At 47.2% G+C, this 23,584-nt stretch overlaps 2 protein-coding genes across 2 annotated transcripts; both read left to right on the top strand.

Annotated features, from left to right (window-relative positions):
* Window positions 1–10,776: 10,776 nt before the first annotated feature.
* LOC142829567 (olfactory receptor 52N4-like) lies at window positions 10,777–11,715 on the top strand. Its single transcript, XM_075929811.1, has one exon. The coding sequence runs from the start codon at window positions 10,777–10,779 to the stop codon at window positions 11,713–11,715; it is 939 nt and encodes a 312-aa protein (XP_075785926.1).
* Window positions 11,716–21,790: 10,075 nt separating this feature from the next.
* On the top strand, window positions 21,791–22,681 carry LOC102447771 (olfactory receptor 52D1-like). The gene has a single exon (XM_006130955.2). The coding sequence runs from the start codon at window positions 21,791–21,793 to the stop codon at window positions 22,679–22,681; it is 891 nt and encodes a 296-aa protein (XP_006131017.2).
* Window positions 22,682–23,584: the final 903 nt, after the last annotated feature.

Here is a 23,584-nt window from a genome sequence, read left to right as displayed (position 1 = left end):
TTGAACCCTGGAGCCCTTCCTCAGCCCTGAGCACTAACGTTAACATAGAAAGAGACAACTCACCACAATCCTGCTTAGCAGAGAGGAAATCTCCTTCCTGCAGCAGTGAGGCAGAGAGAAGAGACTCAGCGTGTGAATCTCACAGGTGTGACACTCAGCGAGGTGAACAGTCACCTTTATGATTCCCCTGTTCAGTCCCTGCAGGCTCCCAGTTGGGCCGGGATTCACAGAGAAATCCCGGGGCTCTGTGAGCGGTGGGATGAGCAGAAATTAATCCCTGGAGATCCACAGCTTCAGAGCCTCCCCTGGAAGTGAAGACATTTGATGATAATAGGTGCTCAGCTTGTCTGACAAACTGAATCTTACGAATGGCCAGCCATGTGTTCCTTGTGGTACACCCTGCCCTGCCATCGGCACTGTGGATGGGGAAGCTGCCACACGATATGAGACCACAAATCAGTTCAGTGGTTCATATCAGTGTCCTGCTGCATACAGCCCATGCAGTTGCAGTATCAAGTTCTTTGGCCTTCAAAAACTCACTATCTCCTGATGGAGGTCAAATGACATGCTCCCGAGTTCACTGATGGGTGTAGAAATACCTTTGTTCTCCCAAGATTCTGGCATCAAAGTGTTTTCCAGTGTCCCTTTGTCATGTTAAAAATAGATGGATGTCTGGCAGCTCAAACCCTGCTGCAGAAAAATGTCATACTATCTTGCTCCAGCACTAGGACCATGGGACATCTCCAATTACTTTGTGATTCCTTCTCCTCTCCCAGGCCTCACACACCCTGGAGTTCATCTCACACGGCAGCCCACAGTTCACAAGTGTAAGCAGGGTCTGAAACACTGCTTCCAAAGCAGCCTGCTGAAAGGGGAGAGAAATCCGAGGTGTGGTTATTCTCCTTCCGTTGTTTAGCTCTGCAAAATAACCAACTGTTGATATGTAAAAATAGCTCATGCCGGAATAGGGAAGGAATCGGCGTATGGTTATGTAAATCCAGTTCAGCCAGTGTGATGAACCCGATGGATGGTCAATTGTTGGAATGGAATGTGGTGTATTTGTGACTAATTTGGCTATTGTGAGGGGTCACAAACCATGTTAACCCTAAATTTGGGAATTGTAAAATATGACACCAGACCTCCAGGCATGAGCTGTAAGACTGGTTCAACCTGTCATGACCCCCTTCCCCTCCCCCCCGTTCTAAGGATAGACTTAAACAGACTCCATAAGGAGTCTCTCTGATATTTTGGAATATTATTGCAGTGGGGGCTAGAATCTGTTGGCCAGCCCAGGTGGTGGCCAAGGGCTGAAATCACAGAGAAACTGACAAAGAGCTGAAAACACTAGGGTTTCCTCAGAGCCAGACCCATTGTGGAAGCAGCAGCTGGCAGGAGCAAGCAGCCAGCAGGTGGCTGGTAGGAATAGTGGCAGGCGGCCAGCAGGGCAGTTGGCAGGAGCAGTGGCAAGTGGCTAACAGAGTGTGTGAGATGCTTCCTATCCCCACCCCTCCAAGGGTGCGAGGTGAGCTCTGAATCACCTCGGAGCTTTTATCAGCCCTAACCAAGGGCAGCAACTGTGAGTGGGGTACGGAGAAAGGTCGGGCATGTGAATGGGACACTTACATTGCTGGACCTGTGGGCCTGAGAGGACCTGTGGGCCTCAAATGGACATTGTTCAATCCTCAAATGGACATTGCTCAATCCATTTAAATTGCTACGTTCACTCGTGGATCGATTATGAACTCTGTGGTGTTTTCCTAAGTTAATGCCATGTGACTTCTCTCCCTCTTTCATTAATTTTTTTTTTTCTACGCTCAGACTCTTTGTATGCAAGTGGGGAAGCTTTGCCTCTTGAAGGTACCCAGGGGTATGTGGATTTCTCAGGCTACTGGGTGGAGGCTCGAACTGGTTCTCTAAGGGATGGATGAAAAGGAACCCCTAGATATTGAACTCAGCCCTCGCTGCTGCTGCTGCTGCTGCTGCTGCTACCTGGCAGAAGGGTTACACAAGGGAACAGACTGGGAGTTTCCCTCATTTGTTGCCTGGAGGCCCTTTCAGTAGGGTTGTGTTTTCGGTAGCTGGGCCTGTTGGGGTGATTACACAGTAGTAAAAGAATCAAAGAGCTGATACAGGTGGGTCGCCACTTCAGGCTACAGTCCCTCCTGTGTGTTTGCATTATGCCTCATTTGAGCAGGAGCAGGTCTGAGTGTGAGGCCTTGTCACCCCTGGGTGCAGTCTGGACCCTTTGGGAACTGCTGAGCCTTCTAACCTACAAGGAGCTGACCCTTAATCAACATCATTTTGATGGTGAGTCAGCATCTCCAGGCCCAGTTATCACCCAGCACAATTGGTGGCACCACCCACACCCACGGCCCTACCTACGCTGCACAAGTGCAAACAACAGACATCGGTCCATTTGCCCGCTCCCGCCTCCCTAGCGAAGTGTAAACCCAATATACTGTCTTGAACTGCTCAGAGATCTATACAAAGAAGACTACAAAGAGTCACCAAATTAAACCATAAAACTGAGAGAGCAGGCAACAAAATGACAAATAAAAGTTGAGTCTAAATTAGCCGTGTTCACTGAAGAAAGAGATCGTTATAGATAATTCTCTGAAAACATCTTCTTGGTGTTGAAAGCCGCCATGAAACTGTGAACGCATCAGCCTGGCTGAGAAATGCCTGTGCAGCAACAGGAGAAAACACTGATAATGTCAAGAACCGTTAGGAAAAGGGTAATTAATGAGACAGAAAATATCATATTGCATGTATATAAATCGATGGTATTTACACATCTTGAGCAATGGAAAGTAATGTACATTAGAAAACATAATCTCAACGAATATATAAAAGGATGGGGTCTAAATTATCATAGAATCCTAGGGCTGGAAGAGACCTCAGGAGTCATCAAGTCCAGCCCTCCCTGCCCAAAGCAGGACCAACCCCAACTAAACCATCCCAGGAAGGGTTTTATTAAGCCGAGACTTAAAAACCTCTATGGATGGAGATCACACCACCTCCCTTTGTAACCCATCCCAGTGCTTCTCCGCCCTCCTAGGGAAATAGTTTTTCCTAATATCCAACCTAGACCTCCCCCACTGTAGCTTGAGACCATTGCTCCTTGTTCTGCTACCTGTCACTACGGAGAACAGCCTCTCTCCATCCTCTTTGGAACCTCCCTTCCGGAAGTTGAAGGCAGCTATCAAATCCCCCCTCCCTCTGATCTTCTGCAGACTAAATTAGCCTTGTTCAATGAAAAATGAGATCTTGGCATTATTGTGGATAGTATTCTGAAAACATCTTCTTACTGTGCAGCAACAGAGAAAAAACGGATAATGTTGTCACGCAAGAAGACACGAGTGTAGACATAGCCCCATTGTTTAGCTCTGCAAGATAATTAACTGTTAACTGTTGATATGTAAATACAGCTCGTCAGGAGGGGGAAGGAATCTGAGGTGTGGTTATGTAAATCCAATTGAGCCAGGGCTGATGGAGGATTGGTGTTGGAATGGAATGTGGTGTATTGTAACTAATTCGGGGCTGTTGTGGGGTGTCAGAAATCATGCTACCCCAAAATGTGGGAACTGTAAATATGACACCAATGCTTGCAAGAGAGACACCATCACAGTAATAGGTCTCAAGGGAACAAGCCTCCCCCCTGCCAGAGTTGAGTGGACTGAGTTGGGGGAGGAGGGGAAGGGCTTGTGGGCGGAGTCAGCCTGCTTCATGCCTGCCTGGTGTGAGCTGTAAGACTGGCTCAACCTGTCGCTTTCCCCCTGGTTTAAAGGACAGACCAAAAGCAGACTCAGTGAGGAGTCTTTTTGCTAGTCCAGAGGAAGCTGGAATCTTTTGCCAGCCTAGTTGGTGACTAAAGAGTTGAAATCACTAACAGCTGAAATCATTGGTTTGGCCGGGAGCCAGATCCATTGCAGCCAGTAGAGCAGCTGGTGGGAACGACCGGCAGGCGGCCAGTAGGAGAGGTGGCAGATGGCCAGCGGAGCAGCTGGTGGGAGTGACCAGCAGGCGGCCGGTAGGAGCGGCAGCAGGTGGCCAGCGGAGCAGCTGGCGGGAGTGACCAGCAGGTGGCCAGTAGGAGCGGCAGCAGGTGGCCAGCGGAGCAGCTGGCGGGAGTGACCAGCAGGTGGCCAGTAGGAGCGGCGGCAGGTGGCCAGCAGAGCAGCTGGCGGGAGTGACCAGCAGGCGGTCAGTAGCAGCAGCAGTAGGCGGCCAGTGGAGCGGCTGGAGGGAGCGACCAGCAGGTGGCCAGGAGGAGCGGCGGCAGGAGGCCAGCAGAGCGACTGGTGGGAACGATTGGCAAGCAGCCGGTAGGAGCAGCATGAAGGTGGCATAGCCTCAGGCTCAAGGAGTAGAGTCATCCAAACAATGTGTCTGGGTCTGCAATGATTGAACAGAGCTGTAAGTGAGGTGTTTGACGTGGGGTACGGAGAAAGTTTGGGTGAGTGAATGGAACCCTTACCTTCTTGGACTGGTGAGCCTGAGAGGCAAAAGACATTGCTCAATCCTTTTGAGCTGGGACAGTTACTTGTGGGGGAGGGGGCTATGAATTCTGTGCTATTTTCCCATGATAATGCCATGTGACTTCTCTCTCTCTTTCATTAAACGTTTCTTTTTGACACTCAGACTCTGTGCTTGCAAATGGGGAAGCATTGCATCTCAGAGGCACTCAGGGGTGTGTGAGAGATGGACCGGTTCTGTGAGAGATGGACCCCTAGATATTGAACCCAGCCCTGGTTGCTGTCAGGCCTACCTGGCAGAAAGGTTACATATATTTAAATTGGAAACGGTACAAAGGAGGGGAACAAACATGATAAGGGGCACAGAAGATCTTCTGAATGTGAAGAAATTAATAGGGCTGGGACTTTACCGCTTTGGAAAGATACAATCAAGGGGGTAAAATAGAGGTCTATGAAACCATCCCTGCTGTGGTGAAGGCAAATTTGAGAATGTCCATTACTCTTTCTGATAACACAAAACTTGAATGAAACGCATTGGCAGCAGGAATACAAAAAGGAAAACGAAGAGTTTCTGTTACATAACACATGGTGGACCCGAGATACTTCTTGCTGAGAATGCTGTGACTATGGCTGCCATCTCTCCTCCATTATCTTCCTTAATTCTCTTTTCAATCTTGTTAGCCAAGATGGGCAGGGATGCTCTGAAGTCAGTTCCATAATAAGCCCCCACTTGTAACCACCAGGTGGCTTTGAATCTGGGACCTTTGGTGCTGAGTATAGGAGCCAGGACTTTTCACACAAATGGAATTTGTGGTACAACTGCATGGGCTCTATGCAGCAAGACACTGCTACAATCCACGGAACTGATTTTTGGTCCCATATTGTGTGGCAGCCTTCTCACCTGTAGTGCTGATGGCAGGGCAGTGGCCACAGAACAGACAGCCAGGCTGAGCATTGGGGAGGTCCAGTTAGCACAGACAAGCTGAGCCCCTATTAGCATCCAATTACTGTACTCCCAGGAGAGGCTCTCAGGCCATAGGTCTCCAGGGTCTAATTTCTGCTCATCCCACCCCTCACAGAGCTGAGGGAATTGTCTGGGAATCTCGGCCCACCTGGGAGCCCGCAGGGACTGAAGAAGGGATTCATAAATAGGACGGTTCCGCACAGCAAGTGTCAGACCTGTGAGATTCACTCTTATCTCTGCCTTAATGTCACAGGATGGAAATTGGCTCTCGCTGCTCAGCTGAATTCCGGTGAGTTGCCTATTTCTGCATTAACTCTTAGACCTAAGCTCTGAGGAAGCGTTTCAGGGTTCAAGTCTAGAGCCATCTGGACAAGAATTCGCCAGCATGGTGACTTAAAGTGCTTATTATTGTCAGAAACACCCAGGGATTTACCTGGCAAAATCCGATAGACACATTTATTTGTCTTTAGATCATTTTGTCTGGAAATGGGTGACAGGAGAGGGATCACATCAGGATCACCTGTTCTGTTCCCTCCCTCTGGGGGTATCTGGTATTGGCTGCTGTCGACAGACCAGATACTGGGCTAAATGGATCATTGGTCTGACCCAGGATGGCTGCTCTTGTGCTATTTCCTTTTTACTTATTGTGTCCTTCCCTTTGTCTCAGTAGCTTTCTTTTTTGTGCGCTACTTTTTTGAGGGGAGGGGGTGAAAGTTCCGAAGATTCCAAATTCAGAGATTTCACTGCACTGTTAAGGCACATCTACACAGGAGGCTAAACTCAAAATAAACTACACAACTTGAGCTACACTAACTGCATGGCTAATGTCGAAGTAGCTTATTTCGACTTTTGGCGCTGTCTATCCAGCAGTTTTTTTTTTAATAGAGCACTCTTTCCCCAAATTCCCTTATTGCTCATATAATGAGGGTTACAGGAACTGGAATAAGAAGCCCATTATTTCAAATTTAGTTTGAAATAACAGGTTTGCTGCATAGACACACCCTACCTTATTTCAGAATAACTGTCTACACAGCAGTATTGTTTGAGAATAATGTCAGAGTCTCAGAAAGCCCTTGGATTGAATATCTCTGTTACCAGAAGGTTCACCACAAGAACTGGTCACACAGTGACCATCTGCTCTCATCTTTTCCCTTTAGGGTGGCTCCAAGTTTACGCTGGCTTCCCTAAGAGACAGTTTGGGGTCCAGGTGTTTTAATATCCCCATCTTTCATACCTTGTCTGAGAGTGTCACAGAAACTAGGGGGTTTCCTTTAGATTTTTTGAGCACTGTCAGTGTTGGGATTTTCACCTGCCCCCTCACTGGACAAGGACAGCCGCTATGAGATATATCAGCAGGACCCTCTCTGACATCCCTGGGTGCCACCCATCAGCTGTACATGGTGGTTCAAACCAAACATCCCTGCCCTTGTGATGTCATCTGACCCCATCGTGGACCTGGGCAATAGGTTTCTCTTATCTCTGAGGAGTGTCAGTATCAGGATGTTTTCAAGTTTCCTGTTACTGTTTCTCCCTCCTCACTGAGCTACCCTGTCCCTGGTCTTCCTCTTGCTTCTAATGTATTTATAAAACATCTTCTTGTTTCCCTTTATTCCCGTAGCTAGTTTGACTCATTTTGTGCCTTTGTCTTTCTAATCTTACCCCTGCAGTCCTGTGCTGTTTGCCTATATTCATCCTCTGTCATTTGTCCTACTTTCCATTTTTTATATGACTCCTTTTTTTTATTTTTAGATCATGCAAGAACTCATGGTTAAGCTAAGGCGGTCTTTTGCCATATTTTCTATCTTTCCTACAAACAGAATAGCTTGCTTTTGGGCCCTTAACAATGTCCCTTTGAAAAACTGTCAATTCTCCTCAGTTGTTTTTCCCCTGCTTCATTTGCAATTGCGCTGTGTCTAATTTGCATCCCTTTTACGGAAAAGGGGTGCAATATAGACACAGCCAAAGGGAACACGATGGCATCTTTCAGGTATCTAAAAGGGTGTTATAAGGAGAAGGGAGACATATTTTTCTTAATTTCCGATGACAGGACAAGAAGCAATGGACTTAAATTGCAGCAAGAGAGGTTTAGGTTGGACATTAGGAATACTTGCTACTGTCAGAGTGGTGAAAAACTGGGATAAATTGCCTAGGCAGGTTGTGGAATTTCCATCATTAGAGATATTTAAGAGAAATTTAGATAGAAATCTGCCATAGATGATGTAGACCAGGGGTGTCCAAACTTTTTTCAACGCGGGCCAGATTTGATGAAGTGAACATGCGTGAGGGCCGACCATTTTGCCTGACATTCTTTGAACCATTAAAATTAAATGCAAATTAACTATTTTATGCAAAGTTTATTGCAAACGGCATACTTTTCATTTCGTCACATGGATGACAAATCTAAACAGGTGTTAAATCACTCTGCCTTTCATCTCTGAAGGCCAGATGAAAAAAAAAATCCAGGAAGCTGAAATATATGTCAGGAACATTGTAAAGTACATTACATATTATTGGTAATAAAGGTTGTCTGTCAACTTTTAAGTTAAAAAAATATGAACAGGAACATAACACCAAGTATACATGTTGTGTCCAAATATATTTATAACTGATTTAGACCAACTGACATTAACTGAGATTTTACAATGTATTCATCTCAATACATATGGATTCGTTGGGGGCCATAAAAGATAGATATTGCCAAATTACCTGGGGGGCCGTATTAAACCGGAACATGGGCCGCAATTGGCCCGCGGGCCGGACTTTGGACATGCCTGATCTAGACAGTGCTTGGTCCTGCTGTGAGGGCAGGGGACTTGATGACCTCTCATGGTCCTTCCCAGTTTCCGTATGCTATGATTCGATGGTTGGATGCTTCCTTTCATGGTGTGTGTCCCAGGTGCAACAGAAGATATCAGAATCCCTGCAATAGATGGATGGGGAGTAACTCAACTCTCATGTAGGTGTCACCCTACTGCCTAACACAGAGATTGGTTTTCTCTCTGAATGTTGCTGGTGTATGGGCTCTCCAGGATATTTATTTAGCTGTAACCATCTGAACAGAACAGTCTCACTGTCCTTGTAAATGTTCAATCCCTTCCTGATTCTTGCTTTGCTGATGGCTTCAACTCTTTGCCGATGGCCTTTTCTGTCCCCCTGCAATGCTTCTCACTACATGAATCCCTCCAGTTCTGCATTCTTCCTGTCCTACAGCGAGGAGTCCAAAGGAGGGAGGAGGAGGGTGTGGCATTGCCTTTTCTATAGGATTCCTCATCCTGCTGCTCCTGCCGCTCAACACTGCTCAGTTTCTCTCCATGCTTTAGCGGAGGGCAGGGTATCCCAGAGGTGAGCCATGATGCCTGGGGTGAGGTCACAGACAACCCCGGAGGGAACGGGAGGGGCCTTCCCGGAGTGCTGTCACAGCCACTGAGACTCACCTTTCAGCTCTCTAGGGCTCCACACAGCCCAATTCTGCTTGGCCAGCTCTGCTGGTTTCCCCCAGCCTAGACCCCGAGCTGAGGTCCCTGCCCCCTGTAAGAAGCAGCACAGACACTGAAACTCTTCAGATCCAATGAGAGTGCACTTTAGGGCCCAGGCTCTTGGGATACCACTGCCCAAATGAGATCCCCCCTCCCCCCACAATGAATTATTTGTGTAAGCTGCCTTCAGCAATGAAAGGGAGAACATTCACACTGGTTGCTCCCCCAGGAAATAATTGTTTACACTGGGCTTGATAGTAAGTAAAATGGATTTTATTAAGGACAGCCAATAGGATTTAAGTGGTTATAAGTGAGAATCAACAGAGCAAAGTAGATTATAAATTAAAAGTTGCAGAATATGCTAATTCTAACTCTTTAACGACGTATTACAAACTCACCTTAAAACTGTTTCTGTTCCAGCTACAACTTCAAACCAGAGAAAACTCCACTTTCCCTGGGGTATCTGGTTCACTCCCCTAGGTGGGCTGACAAAAGACTCCCACTTTCCTATTGTTTATAAAGATTCCTTTGTTGCCTGAGAGGTAACCTGGCCTGTTCTCACCAACCACTGTTAAGATTTAAGGACAAAAGGCTATTTGCATAAGATTGCCCAGACACTGAAGACTACCTTGATGACTTCCAGTCACACGTTTAAAACCCATGAAGTATTCCCTACTCCAGATGTCCAATTTTCCACCCAAGAGTGATACACACACCAAAATAAGATAAACAGATCCAGCGGATTAAGACATGAAGGTTGATCGGTTGCATGAAGTAATTTGCTCAAAGCACCTATGAGTTATGTATATTTATGTCCATGAGTCCATTTCATAAAGCATGGGGCCATCACACTTGGCTCTCTGCCCTGAGTCCACAGAGTTACATTAGAAACTTGTTAGGTGTTTGAAGAGCTCAAACTTTTCTCTTCAATAGACAAACATAACCCATGAGCAATCATGGTGCTCATTTGCCAGGCTTGGATGGCTCCCAGTGAGAACTTCTCTGGACTTCATTAATGGAGATTGCCCATCTTTTAGAACTAAAAGGGGCATAAAGTCCAGCCCCCTACCTTCACAGCAAGACCAATTACCATACCTAAAAATTTTTTGTCTTAAATCACACCTGCAAGGCTTAAACTTATAACCCTGGATTTAGCAGGCCAATGCTCAAACCACTGAGCTATCGCTGCCTCCTTCACCTAGTTCTCCCAATGACTTTGCCATGACCTCAACAATCTGGTTGCATCTTTACATGATGCCACCTCACTGATCAGTCCGGGTATGTCTACACTACCATCCTAATTAGAAATAGGAGGGTAATGTAGGCATACCGCAATTGCAAATGAAGCCCGGGATTTTAATTTCCCGGGCTTCATTTGCATAAGCGGGGCTCCGCCATTTTTAAATCCCCGCTCGTTCGAACCCTGTGCCGCGCGGCTACACGCGGCACGAACTAGGTAGTTCGAACTAGGCTTCCTAGTTCGAACTACCGTTACTCCTCATTCCACAAGGAGTAACGGTAGTTCGAACTAGGAAGCCTAGTTCGAACTACCTAGTTCGTGCCGCGTGTAGCCGCGTGGCACAGGGTTTGAACGAGCGGGGATTTAAAAATGGCGGAGCCCCGCTTATGCAAATGAAGCCTGGGAAATTCAAATCCCAGGCTTCATTTGCAATTGCGGTATGCCTACATTACCCTCCTATTTTGAATTAGGAGGGTAGTGTAGACATACCCTTCCATTTTAGGATGCTGATCATTATAAAATATTCACCCTGGTATTTTTTATGCTAGTGAAATATAATACATGCTTTGCTTCTTTTCCTGCACAGGCATTTCTGAGCCAGGCTGGTGCATTCACAATTTGATGGCAGCTTTCAACCTCACCCGCACCGAACCTTTAACATTCATGCTACTGGGCATTCCTGGCCTGGAAGCTGCTCACGTCTGGATTTCCATCCCAATATTCCTGTCCTACATGATGGGTCTGTTGGGAAACTGCACTCTTCTCTTTGTGGTAGGCAAAGAGCAGACCCTGCACAAGCCAATGTACCTGCTCCTCTCCATGCTGGCGCTCGTAGAAATTGGAGTGACTACCTGTGTGGTTCCGAAGGCCATGTGGATATTTTGGTTCAATTTGAGAGACATTATAAAGGGGGGCTGTTTCACCCAGATGTTCTTCTTTCATGTGGCTACTGCAATGCACTCGGCCATCCTTGTGACAATGGCCTTCGATCGCTATGTGGCCATATGTAACCCTCTGAGATACACCACTATCCTCAGCAGCGCACGAATAGCTAAGCTGGGGCTAGCGGGTTTGACAAGAGCTGTTCTCTGTGTTCTGCCTGTGCCCCTGCTCCTGAACACACTTCCGTTCTGTGACAACCGTATTATCCGTAGTACTTACTGCGAGCACATGGCTGTGGCAAAGATCTCCTGTGGGGACATCACAGTCATTAAGATTTACGGCTTGTTGATAACGTTTCTCGTCTATGGATTTGACCTCATGCTCATTGCTCTGTCCTACAGTCTGATCATCAGGGCCGTCTTCATACTTTCCTCCAGAGAAGCCCACCAGAAAGCCCTCAATACCTGCACAGCCCATGTCTCTGTGATGCTCATGTCTTACTTTCCTGGATTCGTTTCCAGTGTGACACACCAATTCGGCCAGGGCATCGCTCCGTATGTTCACGTCATCTTGGCCAACATCTATTTCCTCATTCCCCCCATGTTCAACCCTATTGTATATGGGGTAAAAAACAAAGAACTTCGTGACAAAATGGGCAAATTTACCTGTAGAAGGTGATTGCATGGGGCCACTGACTTTAAACATGTGTGCCAAGAGGGGGAAGGACTATGAACTCATTAAACAAGGGTGGCTTGTTCCAGATCAGCTGAGCTCAGAATTATGGTAGTTGAGAACCTGAGGAGTTCCTCACACCTAACATCACTCCATCACAAAGCAGTTGTAGGTTCCCTTTCTTTATCACCTGTGCTCTTTCACCACCACTCATCAGTCCCCTCCCTTCCCACATCTTGTCACTAGGCCTTTCCATGATTAATGGACTACCAGAAGATATTTTGTCTTGCTGATATAAAGTGGGTTTTCATTAGACCCTGTGGCTGCATCTGGATTGGCATGATTTTGTGCAAATTCTTTTAACGGAAAAGTTTTTCCGTTAAAAGCATTTGCGCAAAAGCGCGTCTACATTGGCATGGATGCTTTAGCGCAAAAGCATCCGTGGCCAATCTAGACGTGCTTTTGCGCAAAAAAGCCCCGATTGCCATTTTCGCCAGTGGGGCTTTTTTGTGCAAACAATTCTGGGTTGACTACACTGGCCCTTGTGTGCAAAAGTATTTGCGCAAGAGGGCTTTTGCTCGAGTGGGAGCGTCATTGTATTTGCACAAGAAGCACTAATTTTCTACATTACAAAGTCAGTGCTCTTGCGCAAATTCAAGCGGCCAGTATAGACAGCTGGCAAGTTTTCGCGCAAAAGCAGTTGCTTTTGCGCAAAAACTTACGAGTCTAGACGCAGCCATATGTGTGAACAGTGTGTTGGTCTGTCAGGGTATGTCTATGTTACAAAGTTAATTCGAACTAAGCTAATTCGAACTAACACATCTAGACCTAAAATTTAATTCGAATTAGTGTTTTGCTAATTCGAAATAGCATGTCCACATTGAGTGGACCCTGAACCGAAGTTAAGGCCAGCAGGGCATCAGGTTAGGACTTAGAGCAGTGGTCCCCAACGTGGTGCCCGCGGGCGCCATTGCGCCCGCCAGGCCACTTCTGTGCACCTGCCAAGTGATCGGCACTGGCCACACCCCAAGGCACGTGGCGCATGGGCAGAGCCAGCCCCTGGGTGCATTGGCAGTGCCAGCCCCAGGTGCGCAGCACATGATCAGTGCCAGCCCCGGGTGCGTGGCGTATGGGTGGCCCGACCCTGGGCGTGTAGCACAGTTGCAGTGCCAGCTCCGGGAGTGCGGCGCTTGGGTGGCACCAGCTCTGGGGACGCAGCATATGGGTGGCCTTACCCTCAGGCGCTTGCACAGACCCGCCCCTTGCCCCGCCCCCGGGTGCCCAGCGTGTGAGCAGCCCCGCCCCTGGGCACCTGGCAGCCCCAAAAGTTTGAGGACCATTGATTTAGAGTGTGGAGCTGCTGCCTCAGGCTAGCCGAGGGCTGTGCCCCACCCCGGACAGACAGTTCTCAGGGTTCCCCGTTTGCTTGTCTATCTCGATGAAGGACAACAATGCAGTCCTGTCTTGGAGTGCCCTGAGTGCCCACACTCGGTACATCACAGCACTCGGCCATCAGCTCGGCTGCACTTGCCGCAGGCTGCCCTCCAGGCGGGGGGGCAATCGGGGAGCTGTCAGGATCCAGGAGGCCCTGCAGGAGAACTTCCACCCCAAGGAGCCCGCAGAGCCACCCCAGTCCTCCCCATCAGGGGCTTGTACCCCATTCCTCCCTCACCTCCTTCCACTTTACCTCCCTAGCCCCCCTTCCTGATGTAAAAAATAAAGGACACGTGTGTTCAAAAATAGAAACTCTCTTTATTTCACAAAACTGGGGGGGGATTAACCTCTGGGGAGACTGGGAAAAAGAGGTGAGAGAGGGGAAGAGAGAGGGTGGGAGAGGGGAGGGGGAAGCCAGGGGAAGAAGGAGGAGGGGAAGTGTAAAACTATGGTACGCCATATCTTCAGTACAGTGTACAGACGTGGTCTCCTCACCTCAAAAAAGATATTTTGGCCTTGGAAATGGTTCAGAAAAGGTCAACTAAAATGATTAGGTTTTTGGAACAGGTCCCATATGACGAGAAGCTAAGGAGACTGGGATTTTTCTGTTTAGAAAAGAGGAGACTGAGGGAGGATATGATAGAGGTCTATAAAATCATGAGTGGTGTGGAGAGGGTGAATAAAGAAAAGTTCTTCATTAGGTCCCATAATATAAGGACTAGAGGACACCAAATGAAATTAATGGGCAGCAGGTTTAAAACTAATAAGCGAAAGTTCTTCTTCACACAGCATATAGTCAACTTGTGGAACTCCTTGCCACAGGAGGCTGTGAAGGCTAGAACTATAACAGAGTTTAAAGAGAAGTTAGATAAAGTCATGGAGCTTGGGTCCATGGAGTGCTATTAGCCAGGGGGTCGGAATGGTGTCCCTGGCCTCTGTTTGTCAGAGGCTGGAGAAGGATTGAACGAGACAAATGGCTTGGTCATTGTCTTCAGTCCATCCCCTCTGGGGTAGCTGGTGTTGGCCACTGTCAGCAGACAGGATACTGGGCTAGATGGACCTTTGGTCTGACCCAGTATGGCCGTTCTTATGTTCTTACGTTCTAAGCTCAGGGCTCAGGGTCGGAAGTCTCACTGGACCACCTTGATTTTCATGCAAACCTGCTTCTGGGTCCGCATGTGGCTTTTGGTGGCCAGGCTGGCAGCTATCCTGTGGCTAGTGCGGAGATCGTGGACGTTGAAGGCCTCCCCCCAAACCTCGATGACGCTATGAAAGTTAATTCGAACTAACGGCTTCGAGCAAACATGATTCTGGGATGCATTAAAGGATGTGTTGTGAGACATGAGAACTCATTCTTCCGCTCTACTCTGCGCTGGTTAGGCCTCAGTTGGAGTATTGTGTCCAGTTGTGGGCACTGCATTTCAGGAAAGATGTGGAGAAGTTGGAGCGGGTCCAGAGAAGAGCAACAAGAATGATTAAAGGTCTAGAGAACATGACCTGTAAGGGAAGGCGGAAGGAATAGGTTTTGTTTAGTTTGGAAAAAAGAAGATTGAGGGTGGGCATGATAGCTGTTTTCAGGTATCTAAAAGGGTGTTATAAGGAGGAGGGAGAAAACTTGTTAATCTTGGTCTCTGAGGATAGAACAAGAAGCAATGGGCTTAAACTGCAGCAAAGGGAGGTTTAGGTTGGACATGAGGAAAAAGTTACTAAGTATCAGGGTAGTCAAACACTGGAATAAATTGCCCAGGGAGGTTGTGGAATCTCCATCACTGGAGATATTTAAGAGTAGGTTGGATAAATGTCTATCAGGGATGATCTAGACAGTATTTGGTCCCGCCATGGGGGCAGGGGACTGGACTCGATGACCTCTCAAGGTCCCTTCCAGTCCTAGTATTCTATGATTCTGTGATTCTATAGCAGCAAACAGCTGCACACGGCCCATGCAGTTGTAGCACAAATTCCATTGGCCTCCGAAAAGTCATGGTCTGCCTGTGCAGGTCAAATGACATAATCCTTTTCACCAAGCCCTGTTATTCCAATGATACCTAACAAGGCATATCTTGTCATAATTGAATGAATTTGTCTTTATTAAACTTCATCTATGATCAACTGTTCCATATTGTGTGGTAGCATCCCCACCCTTAGTGCTGATGGCAGGGCAGTGGCCACAGAACAGACAGCCAGGCTGAGCATTGGGAAGGTCCAGTTTGTCCTGAGAAGCTGAGGCCCAGTTAGCATCAAATTACTTCACTCCCGAGGAAGGCTCTCAACCTGTACGTCTCTAAGGTTTAATTTCTGCTCATCCCACCACTCACAGAACTAAGGGAATTGTCTGTGAATCCCGGCCCACCTGGTAGTCCACAGGGACTGAACAGAGGAATGATAAAGGGGACTGTTCAGGTCCGCGAGAGTCAGACAGGTGAGATTCACACACTGAATCTTTTAACTCTGCCTTAATATTGCAGGAAGGAGATTTGCTCTCTCTGCTCAGCTGAATTCTGGTGAGTTGCCTCTTTCTGCATTAACTCTTAGTCCTAAGCTTTGAGGAAATGTCTCAGGGTTCAAGTCTAGTGTCATCTGGTCAAGAATTTACCAGGAGGGTGATTTGAAATACTTACTATTGTCAGAAACACCCAGGGATTTACCTGGCAAAATTGGATCGACTTATTAATTCGTCATTAATTCATTTCCTTTTTATTTACTGTGTCCTTCCCTTTGTCTGAGTAGCTTCCTTTTTTGCACAGTATTTTGTTGTTGTTGTTTGGTGAAGTTTTCAAATTCAGGGATTTCACTGCACTGTCAGGGCACTTCTACACAAATTTTGTAGCTTAATTTGAAATAGCTTATTTCGACTTTTGACACTGTCTACCGAGCAGGTATATCTAAATAGAGCTCCCTTTCTCCATGTTTCCTTACCCCTTGTATAATGAGGGCTACAGGAGTTAGAGTAAGAAGCCCATTATTTCAAATTTTGAAATAACAGACTTGCTGTGTAGACATGCACTGAATTATTTCAGAATAATTACGCTGTTGGGTAGACATAGCCTCAGAAAATGCAACCAAAGCTGCTGGAATGAGTATCTCTGTTACCAGAGGGTTCGCAATGCTTTCACATTCTTCCTTTAATGCAGGGCTACACAACACATGGCCTGTGGTCCACATGCCCATTTGTTTGCAGCCTGCGGTGCAGTTTGGGTTTCCGAATGACTCAACACGCAGTCCACAGATAGGAGACAAGACAATATAATGGTCTTCTATTGATATGCATTCTGGTAGTTAAATTCCTGGACTGTCATTGCTCATTAAGGGTGTGTCTAGACTACATGCCTCCATCGACGGAGGCATGTAGATTAGACAGATCGGCAGAGGGAAATGAAGCCGCAATTAAAATAATCACGGCTTCATTTAAATTTAAATGGCTGCCCCGCTCTGCCGATCAGCTGTTTGTCGGCAGATCGGGGCAGTCTGGACGCGCCGCGCCGACAAAGAAGCCTTTCTTGATCGGCACAGGTAAACCACAGCAACAGATAAGAGCAAGAGACTGCTACAGCATGGGTAGGTGGCTTTTATCTCAGAGGTCCCAGGTTCAAAACCGCCTAGTGGCTATTACAAGTGGAAATCAGGTAAATATTGCATTTTATTAATATCCGCAGAACTGAGTTACATGGGGTCTGTGTGGTGTGTAGTCTTGCCTTAATCTTTGTATTCATGCCCATCAGTTTAAAAGAAGCTAGTTGCCTATATTGGCATATAGATTTACTTGTACATGCAACCACATTTAAATTGCAGCCATCAACATGTGCTGTGAATATCATTTGGCCCTCCCAAAGTTGAGTAACCCTGCTCTAGTGTAGAATAGTGGTAGAAATGTAGCCGTGTTAGTCTGGTGCAAGATCACCTATTAAACCATCTTGTTAGTCTTTCAAGTGCTACACAGTCCTGTTTTTTGTTCCTGCTCTAGTTTGTAGCTCAAGTTTATGCTGGCTTCCCAAAGAGCCAATTTGGGGTCCAGGTGTTTTAATATCCCCAACTTTCATACCTGGTCTGAGAATGCCACAGAAACTAGAGGGATTCCTTTAAATTTTTTTAGCTCATTCGGTGTTGGGATTCTCGCCTGCCCCCTCAGCTGGACAAGGACAGCCCCCATGAGACTCCTGATGTATCAGCAGGATCTCCTCTGACATCCCTGGGTGCCACCCATAAACTGTACATGGTGGTTCAACTCAAACATCACTACCCTTCTGATGTCATCCTGAATCTGGGCAGCAAGTTCCTCTTATCTCCATCCCACGCTCCAATCATTCCAACAGCACCTTGGTTTCTAGTGTCCTCACCTCTCTCTCTAGTTTTCTTAGCATGGAGGAGGGATCATAGAATTACAGAACATTGGAACTGGAAGAAACCTTGAGTGGTCATCAAGTCCAGTCCATGCCCTCGTGGCAGGACCAAGCAAATTCTAGATCATCCCTGACAGGTGTCTGTCTAACCTGCTCTTAAATATCTCCAGGATGGAGATCCCACAACCACCCTAGGCAACTTGTTCTAGTTTTCACGAGTGATTGCATCTCACCAGTGAGAAATTTCACACCCGTGTCCTGGCTTCATGTCACCAATGTAGCTTCTGTTGTTACACCCCTACGCATCGTGTGGGGCTCCGAGGATGGCTACTCAGGGGTAACTCACAAGCTGAGTGGTTGGTGTGTTATATAATGAGGGTATGTCTACACTACAGCGTTAATTCAAACTAACTTAATTCGAATTAGTTAATTCGGACTAAGCTAATTCGAACTAGTGCACCTAGTCCTAAAAACTAGTTCGAATTAGCATTTTGCTAATTTGAACTAGCATGTCCACATTGAGTGGACCCTGAACCGAGGTTAAGGATGGCCGGAAGCAGTGCCGGCAGGGCATCAGATGAGGACTTAGAGCGTGGAGCTGCTGTCTCAGGCTAGCCGAGGGCTGTGCTTAAAGGGACCCGACCCCCACCCTGGACAGACAGTTCTCAGAGGTTCCCCGCTTGCAAAGCAGTCCTGGCTTGGAGTGCCCTGAGTGCCCACACTGGGCACATCACAGCACTCGGCCATCAGCCCGGCTGCGCTTGCCGCAGGCTACCATCCAGGAGGGTCAATCGGGGGACTGCAGGAGAGTTGCAGGAGGGTCAATCAGGGGCTGCTGGCTTGTGCAAGAGCCATTGGCAGCTGCTTGACACAGTGGGCTCCTGCCACACAGCTGTTACACCAAAGTTGTTCAGGCACCATATGCTAGCCTGCTCTGTTAGTCATCCATGGCAAAGATTGGACCTTCATTCTACAGAGCAGGGATCGCTTTGGCTGAAAACATCAGTATTCCCTTTGTGTGATCTGCAAACCCCATTGGCTTGCCATATCAAAATGGATAGCAGTCCAGTTGTGGACACGTGTCTCTGCTTATACTTGCAGTTTAAGACCTCTAATTGATGTCTCAGGCAAAGCTGGGTGCTTGCAAGGAAGGCTTTCATCAAAAGAAACAAGGTAAATAACAGAGGGACAGGCCACTACTCTTAAATACCAAGACCCTTGTGCCTTTCCTGAACATTGTGTTGTGCTCAAAGTCATAGTCTAACAGGAATATGTTGGTTTCCATGGTGGAAACATGGTTGATTTGCAAAGTAAGAACTGCACTGTGAATCAGACATATGGGACATTTAGCCAGTGATCTACATGCCTTGGGGTAATAATGGATCACAAGTTAAATATGACTCTAAAGTGTGACAATGTTGCCAAAAAAAGCAAACATCATGCTGGGAGGCATTAACAAATGTGTGGTAAGCAACACAGGAGAAATAATTCTTCTCATCTACTCTGCCCAAATTAGGTCTCAACGAGAGCATCGTATCTAGTTCTGGGCACCACATTTCAGGAAAGATGTGGACAAATTGGAGAAGATCAAGGGAACAGCAACAAAAATGATGAAAGTTCTAGAAAGCCTGATCTATGAAGGAAGACTCAAAGAACTGGTTTGGTTTAATTTGGAAAAGAGAAGACTGAATGGGAACACGATGGCAACTTTCAGGTATCTAAAAGGGTGTTATAAGGAGAAGGGAGACAAATATTTTCCTTAATCTCCTATGACAGGACAAGAAGCAATGGGCTTAAATTGCAGCAAGGGAGGGTTAGGTGGGACATTAGGAAAGCTTTCTGATTGTCAGGGTGGTGAAACCCTGGAATAAATTGCCTACGGAGGTTATGGAATCTCCATCATTGGAGATGTTTAAGAACACGTTAGATACAAATCTGTCATGAATGATCTTGACTTTGCTTGTTCCTGCCAGAAGGGCAGGGGACAGCACTTGATGGCCTCTTGAGGTCCTTTCCAGTTCTTGTATGCTATAATTCGAAGGTTGGATACTCTATTTCGTGGTGAGTGTCCCAGATGCAACAGAATATGTCAGAATCCCTGCAATAGATGGATGTGGAGTAACTTGACCATTCTGCAGCTGTCACCCCACTGCGTAACGAATGTTGCTGGTGTATGGGCTTTCCAAGGTTATTTAGCTGTAACCATCTGAATGGAACAGACTCCCTATACATATAAATGTCCAGTCCCTTCCTGATTCTTGCTTTGCTGAAGGCCTCAAATCCATCTTGACCAGTCAGTCTGTTGGAGCCTTTTCTCAGACCCCCCCTTTTTATCCTCTCCTTTGGATCATCCCCTTTGCCTGATGCTAGAGGTGACAACGGGGAGGGACAGAAAGAGGGATGGACACGGGTCCAGTAGCTGGAGCTAGGTGGGAAGAGGCTGATACAAAATCTTCTTCCTTCCAGACATGCTGCCTCCATTGCTCAGTGCAACCAATGTCCTCTCCTGCCCTCAGCAACCTCTAGCCATGCAGGGGCTGCTCTCTCTCTCTGGTAGCTAATGTGCTGCACTGGGCAGCATCCCAGGGTGACAGCGTGGCTGGTGGGGCAGTGCATTAGTGGATCTGCATGCCTTGGGGCTTGGAGCCAGCACAGCGGGAAGACTCCCGCATGGGGAGAAGATGGGGATTGGGTGGGATTCCCAGACTCAGGCTGGGGCTGGTCATGTCAATTGGGGGAGTCACATGGAGGTTTTCTGTCCCTCCCAATATTCCTCATTGCATTCTTCCATGGAAGATGGACACCCAGTCCCACAGCGAGGAGGCTCCAGGAAGGGAAGGATGCCATGGCATTGCCTTTTCTGTACAATTCCCATCCTGCTCCTCTTGCCGCTCAGCGTTGCTTAGTTTTTCTCCATGCTTTCGCCAGGTATCCCAGACGTGAGAGATGATGCCTGGTGTAATGGGGTGGGGTCACAGTTGACCCCTCAGGGGACCTCCTGGGATGCTGACACCACCACTGCCACTCACTTCATGCTCTCTAGGGCCCCTCACCACCTAGTTCTGCTGGACCAGCTCCGCCGGTCTCCCCATGCCAAGGCCCCAAGCTGAGATCCCTACCCCCACCATTTCAGGTCCAAGAAGAGTACAGTTTAGAGCCCAGCCTCCTGGGATACCACTCCCCCAACGGGATCAAAACTCCCAATGAACTATTTGTGTAAGCCCCCTTCAGCAATGAAAGGGAGAATGTTCACATTGGTTGCTCCCCCAGGTAATAACTGTTTACACTGGGCTTGATAGTAAGTTAAAGTGATTTTATTAAGGAGTTTATAAATGAGAACCAACAGAGGAAAGTAGATTATAAATTAAAAGTTGCAGAATATTCTAATTCTAATTCTGAATCCTCAGTAAAAGCTTATTACAAACACACCCTAAAACTGTTTCTGTTTCAACTGCACCTTCAAGCCAGGGAAAACTCCACTTCCCCTGGGGTCTCTGGTCCACTCCAAGGGTGGGCCAGCCAAAGACAAAAGAATCCCACTTTCCTACTGTTTTCCTATTGTTTTATTGCATGGGAAGTCATCAGGCTGGTCCCTGCCAACCACTGCTAAGACTTAAGAATGAAAGGCTATTTGCATATGATTGCCCACACACTGAGGCCTTCCTTGATGACTTTCATTCATACATTTTAAACTCATTATGGCTGTGTCTACATTGGCACCCCTTTCCGGAAAAGGGTTGCTAATGTAGACTTCGGAATTGCAAATTCCGCGGGGGATTTAAATATCCCCCGCGGCATTTGCATTTACGTGGCTGCCGCTTTTTTCCGGCTTGGGGATAAGCCGGAGAAAATCGCCAGTCTGGATGCGATTCTCTGGAAAATAAGCCCTTTCCCGGAGGATTTCTTATTCCTACTGAGTCCACAGAGTTAAATTAGAAACTTGTTAGGTGTTTGAAAAGTTCAACCTTTTCTCTCCAATTGGCAGACAAATTGTAGTTATTTCATGGGTCATTATGCTGCCCATTTGCCAGCCTCGGTGAGCTCCCTGGGAGAACTTCTCTGGACTTTCCCATGTCCACAACAATCTGGATGCATCTTTACATGATGCTACCTCACTGCTCACTCCCCTTTTTAGACTGTTAATCATTTAAAAACCTTTAAAGTGGTATTTTTTTAATTGTAATCTATTATAATAAATACTTTGCTTCTCTTTCTGCACAGGCATCTCTGAGCCACGCTGAGGTGTTCACAATTTCATGGCGGCTTTCAACCTCACCCCCACCCCCACTGAACCGTTAACTTTCATACTAATGGGCATCCCTGGCCTGGAAGCGGCTCACATCTGGATTTCCATCCCCATATTCCTGTCCTACATGATTGGTCTGTTGGGAAACTGCACACTTCTCGTTGTGGTAGGCAAAGAGCAGACCCTGCACAAGCCGATGTACCTGCTGATCTGCATGCTGGCGCTCGTAGAAATTGGAGTGACTACCTGTGTTGTTCCAAAGGCCATGTGGGTATTTTGGTTCAATTTGAGAGACATTATAAAGGGGGGCTGCTTCTCTCAGACATTCTTCTTTCACGCAGCTGCTGTGATACACTCGGCCATACTCGTGACAATGGCTTTCGATCGCTATGTTGCCATATGTAACCCTCTGAGATACACCACCATCCTCAGCAATACACGGATAGCTAAGTTCGGGCTAGTGGGTTTGACAAGAGCTGTTCTCTTCATTCTGCCTATGCCCTTGCTCCTGAACAGACTGCCATTCTGTGACAACCGAATTATCCCTAGTACTTACTGTGACCACATGTCTGTGGCAAAGATCTCCTGTGGGGACATCACAGTCAATAGGATGTATGGCCTTGTGATAACATTTCTCGTCTTTGGATTTGACCTAATGCTCATTGCTCTGTCCTACAGTCTGATCATCAGGGCTGTCTTCATACTTTCCTCCAGAGAAGCCCACCAGAAAGCCCTCAATACCTGCACAGCCCATGTCTCTGTGATGCTCATGTCTTACCTTCCTGGCTTCGTCTCCGCTGTGACACATCGATTCGGTGAGGGTATCGCTCCATATGTTCACGTCATCTTGGCCAACCTCTACTTTCTCATCCCCCCCATGCTCAACCCTATTGTATATGGGGTCAAAAACAAAGAACTTCGTGACAAAATGGGAAAATACACCTGTAGAAAGTGATTGCGTGGGACCACTGACTTTAAACATGTGTGCCAAGAAGGGGAAGGGCTATGAACTCATTAAAAAAGGGTGGCTTGTTCCAGATCAGCTGAGCTCAGAATTATGGTTGTTGAGAGCCTGAGGAGTTCCTCTCACCTAACATCACTCCATTACCAAGCAGTTGTAGGTTCCCTTTCTCTTTCACCTGTGCTCTTTCACCACCACCCATCAGTCCCCTTCCTTCTCATATCTTGTCACTAGGCCTTTCCATAATTTCTGGATCACCAGAACATATTGTGGCTTGCTGATGTAATGTGCGTTTCCATAAGACCCTGTGTGAACAGTGTGTTTAAGCAGTTTGGCTGTCAGAGAGCTTCACCAGCTCCAGTTGGTCAAAGATAGAGGTGAAATGACATAGATTCATAGAATCATAGAACTGGAAGAGACCTCAGAAGGTCATCAAGTCCAGCCCCCTATCACAACTAAAAGCAACCCAGACAGGGCTTTGTCAAGCTGAGTCTTAAAAACCTCTAGGGATGAAGACTCCACTACTTCCCTGGGTAACCCATTCCAGTGCTTCACCACCTTCCTAGGGAAATAGTTTTTCCTAATATCCAACCTGTACTTCTCCCACCGCAACTTGAGACCATTGCTCCTTGTTCTACCATCTGTCACTACTGTGAACAGCCTCTCTCCATCCTCTTTGGAACCTCCCTTCAGGAAGTTGAAGGCTGCTATGAAATCCTCCCTCACACTTCACTTCTGCAAACTAAATAGACCCAAATCCCTCATCCTCTCCCCATAGGTCATATGAGGAGAGGCTGTCATATGTTCAGGCCTCTAATGATTTTGGTCGCCCTCCACTGGACCCTCTCCAATAAGTCCACATCCTTTTTTAGTGGAGCGGGGGGCAGTACTGGACAC

The sequence above is a fragment of the Pelodiscus sinensis genome, chromosome 1 (genome assembly GCF_049634645.1).
Source record: "Pelodiscus sinensis isolate JC-2024 chromosome 1, ASM4963464v1, whole genome shotgun sequence".
NCBI classification, from domain to species: Eukaryota; Metazoa; Chordata; order Testudines; family Trionychidae; genus Pelodiscus; species Pelodiscus sinensis.
This window is presented reverse-complemented; position numbering and strand designations above follow the sequence as displayed.

What these genes read in the sequence shown, in the direction of transcription:
- LOC142829567 (XM_075929811.1), top strand. Translation starts at nt 10,777, where the DNA reads ATGGCAGCTTTCAACCTCACCCGCACCGAACCTTTAACATTCATGCTA.
- LOC102447771 (XM_006130955.2), top strand. Translation starts at nt 21,791, where the DNA reads ATGGGCATCCCTGGCCTGGAAGCGGCTCACATCTGGATTTCCATCCCC.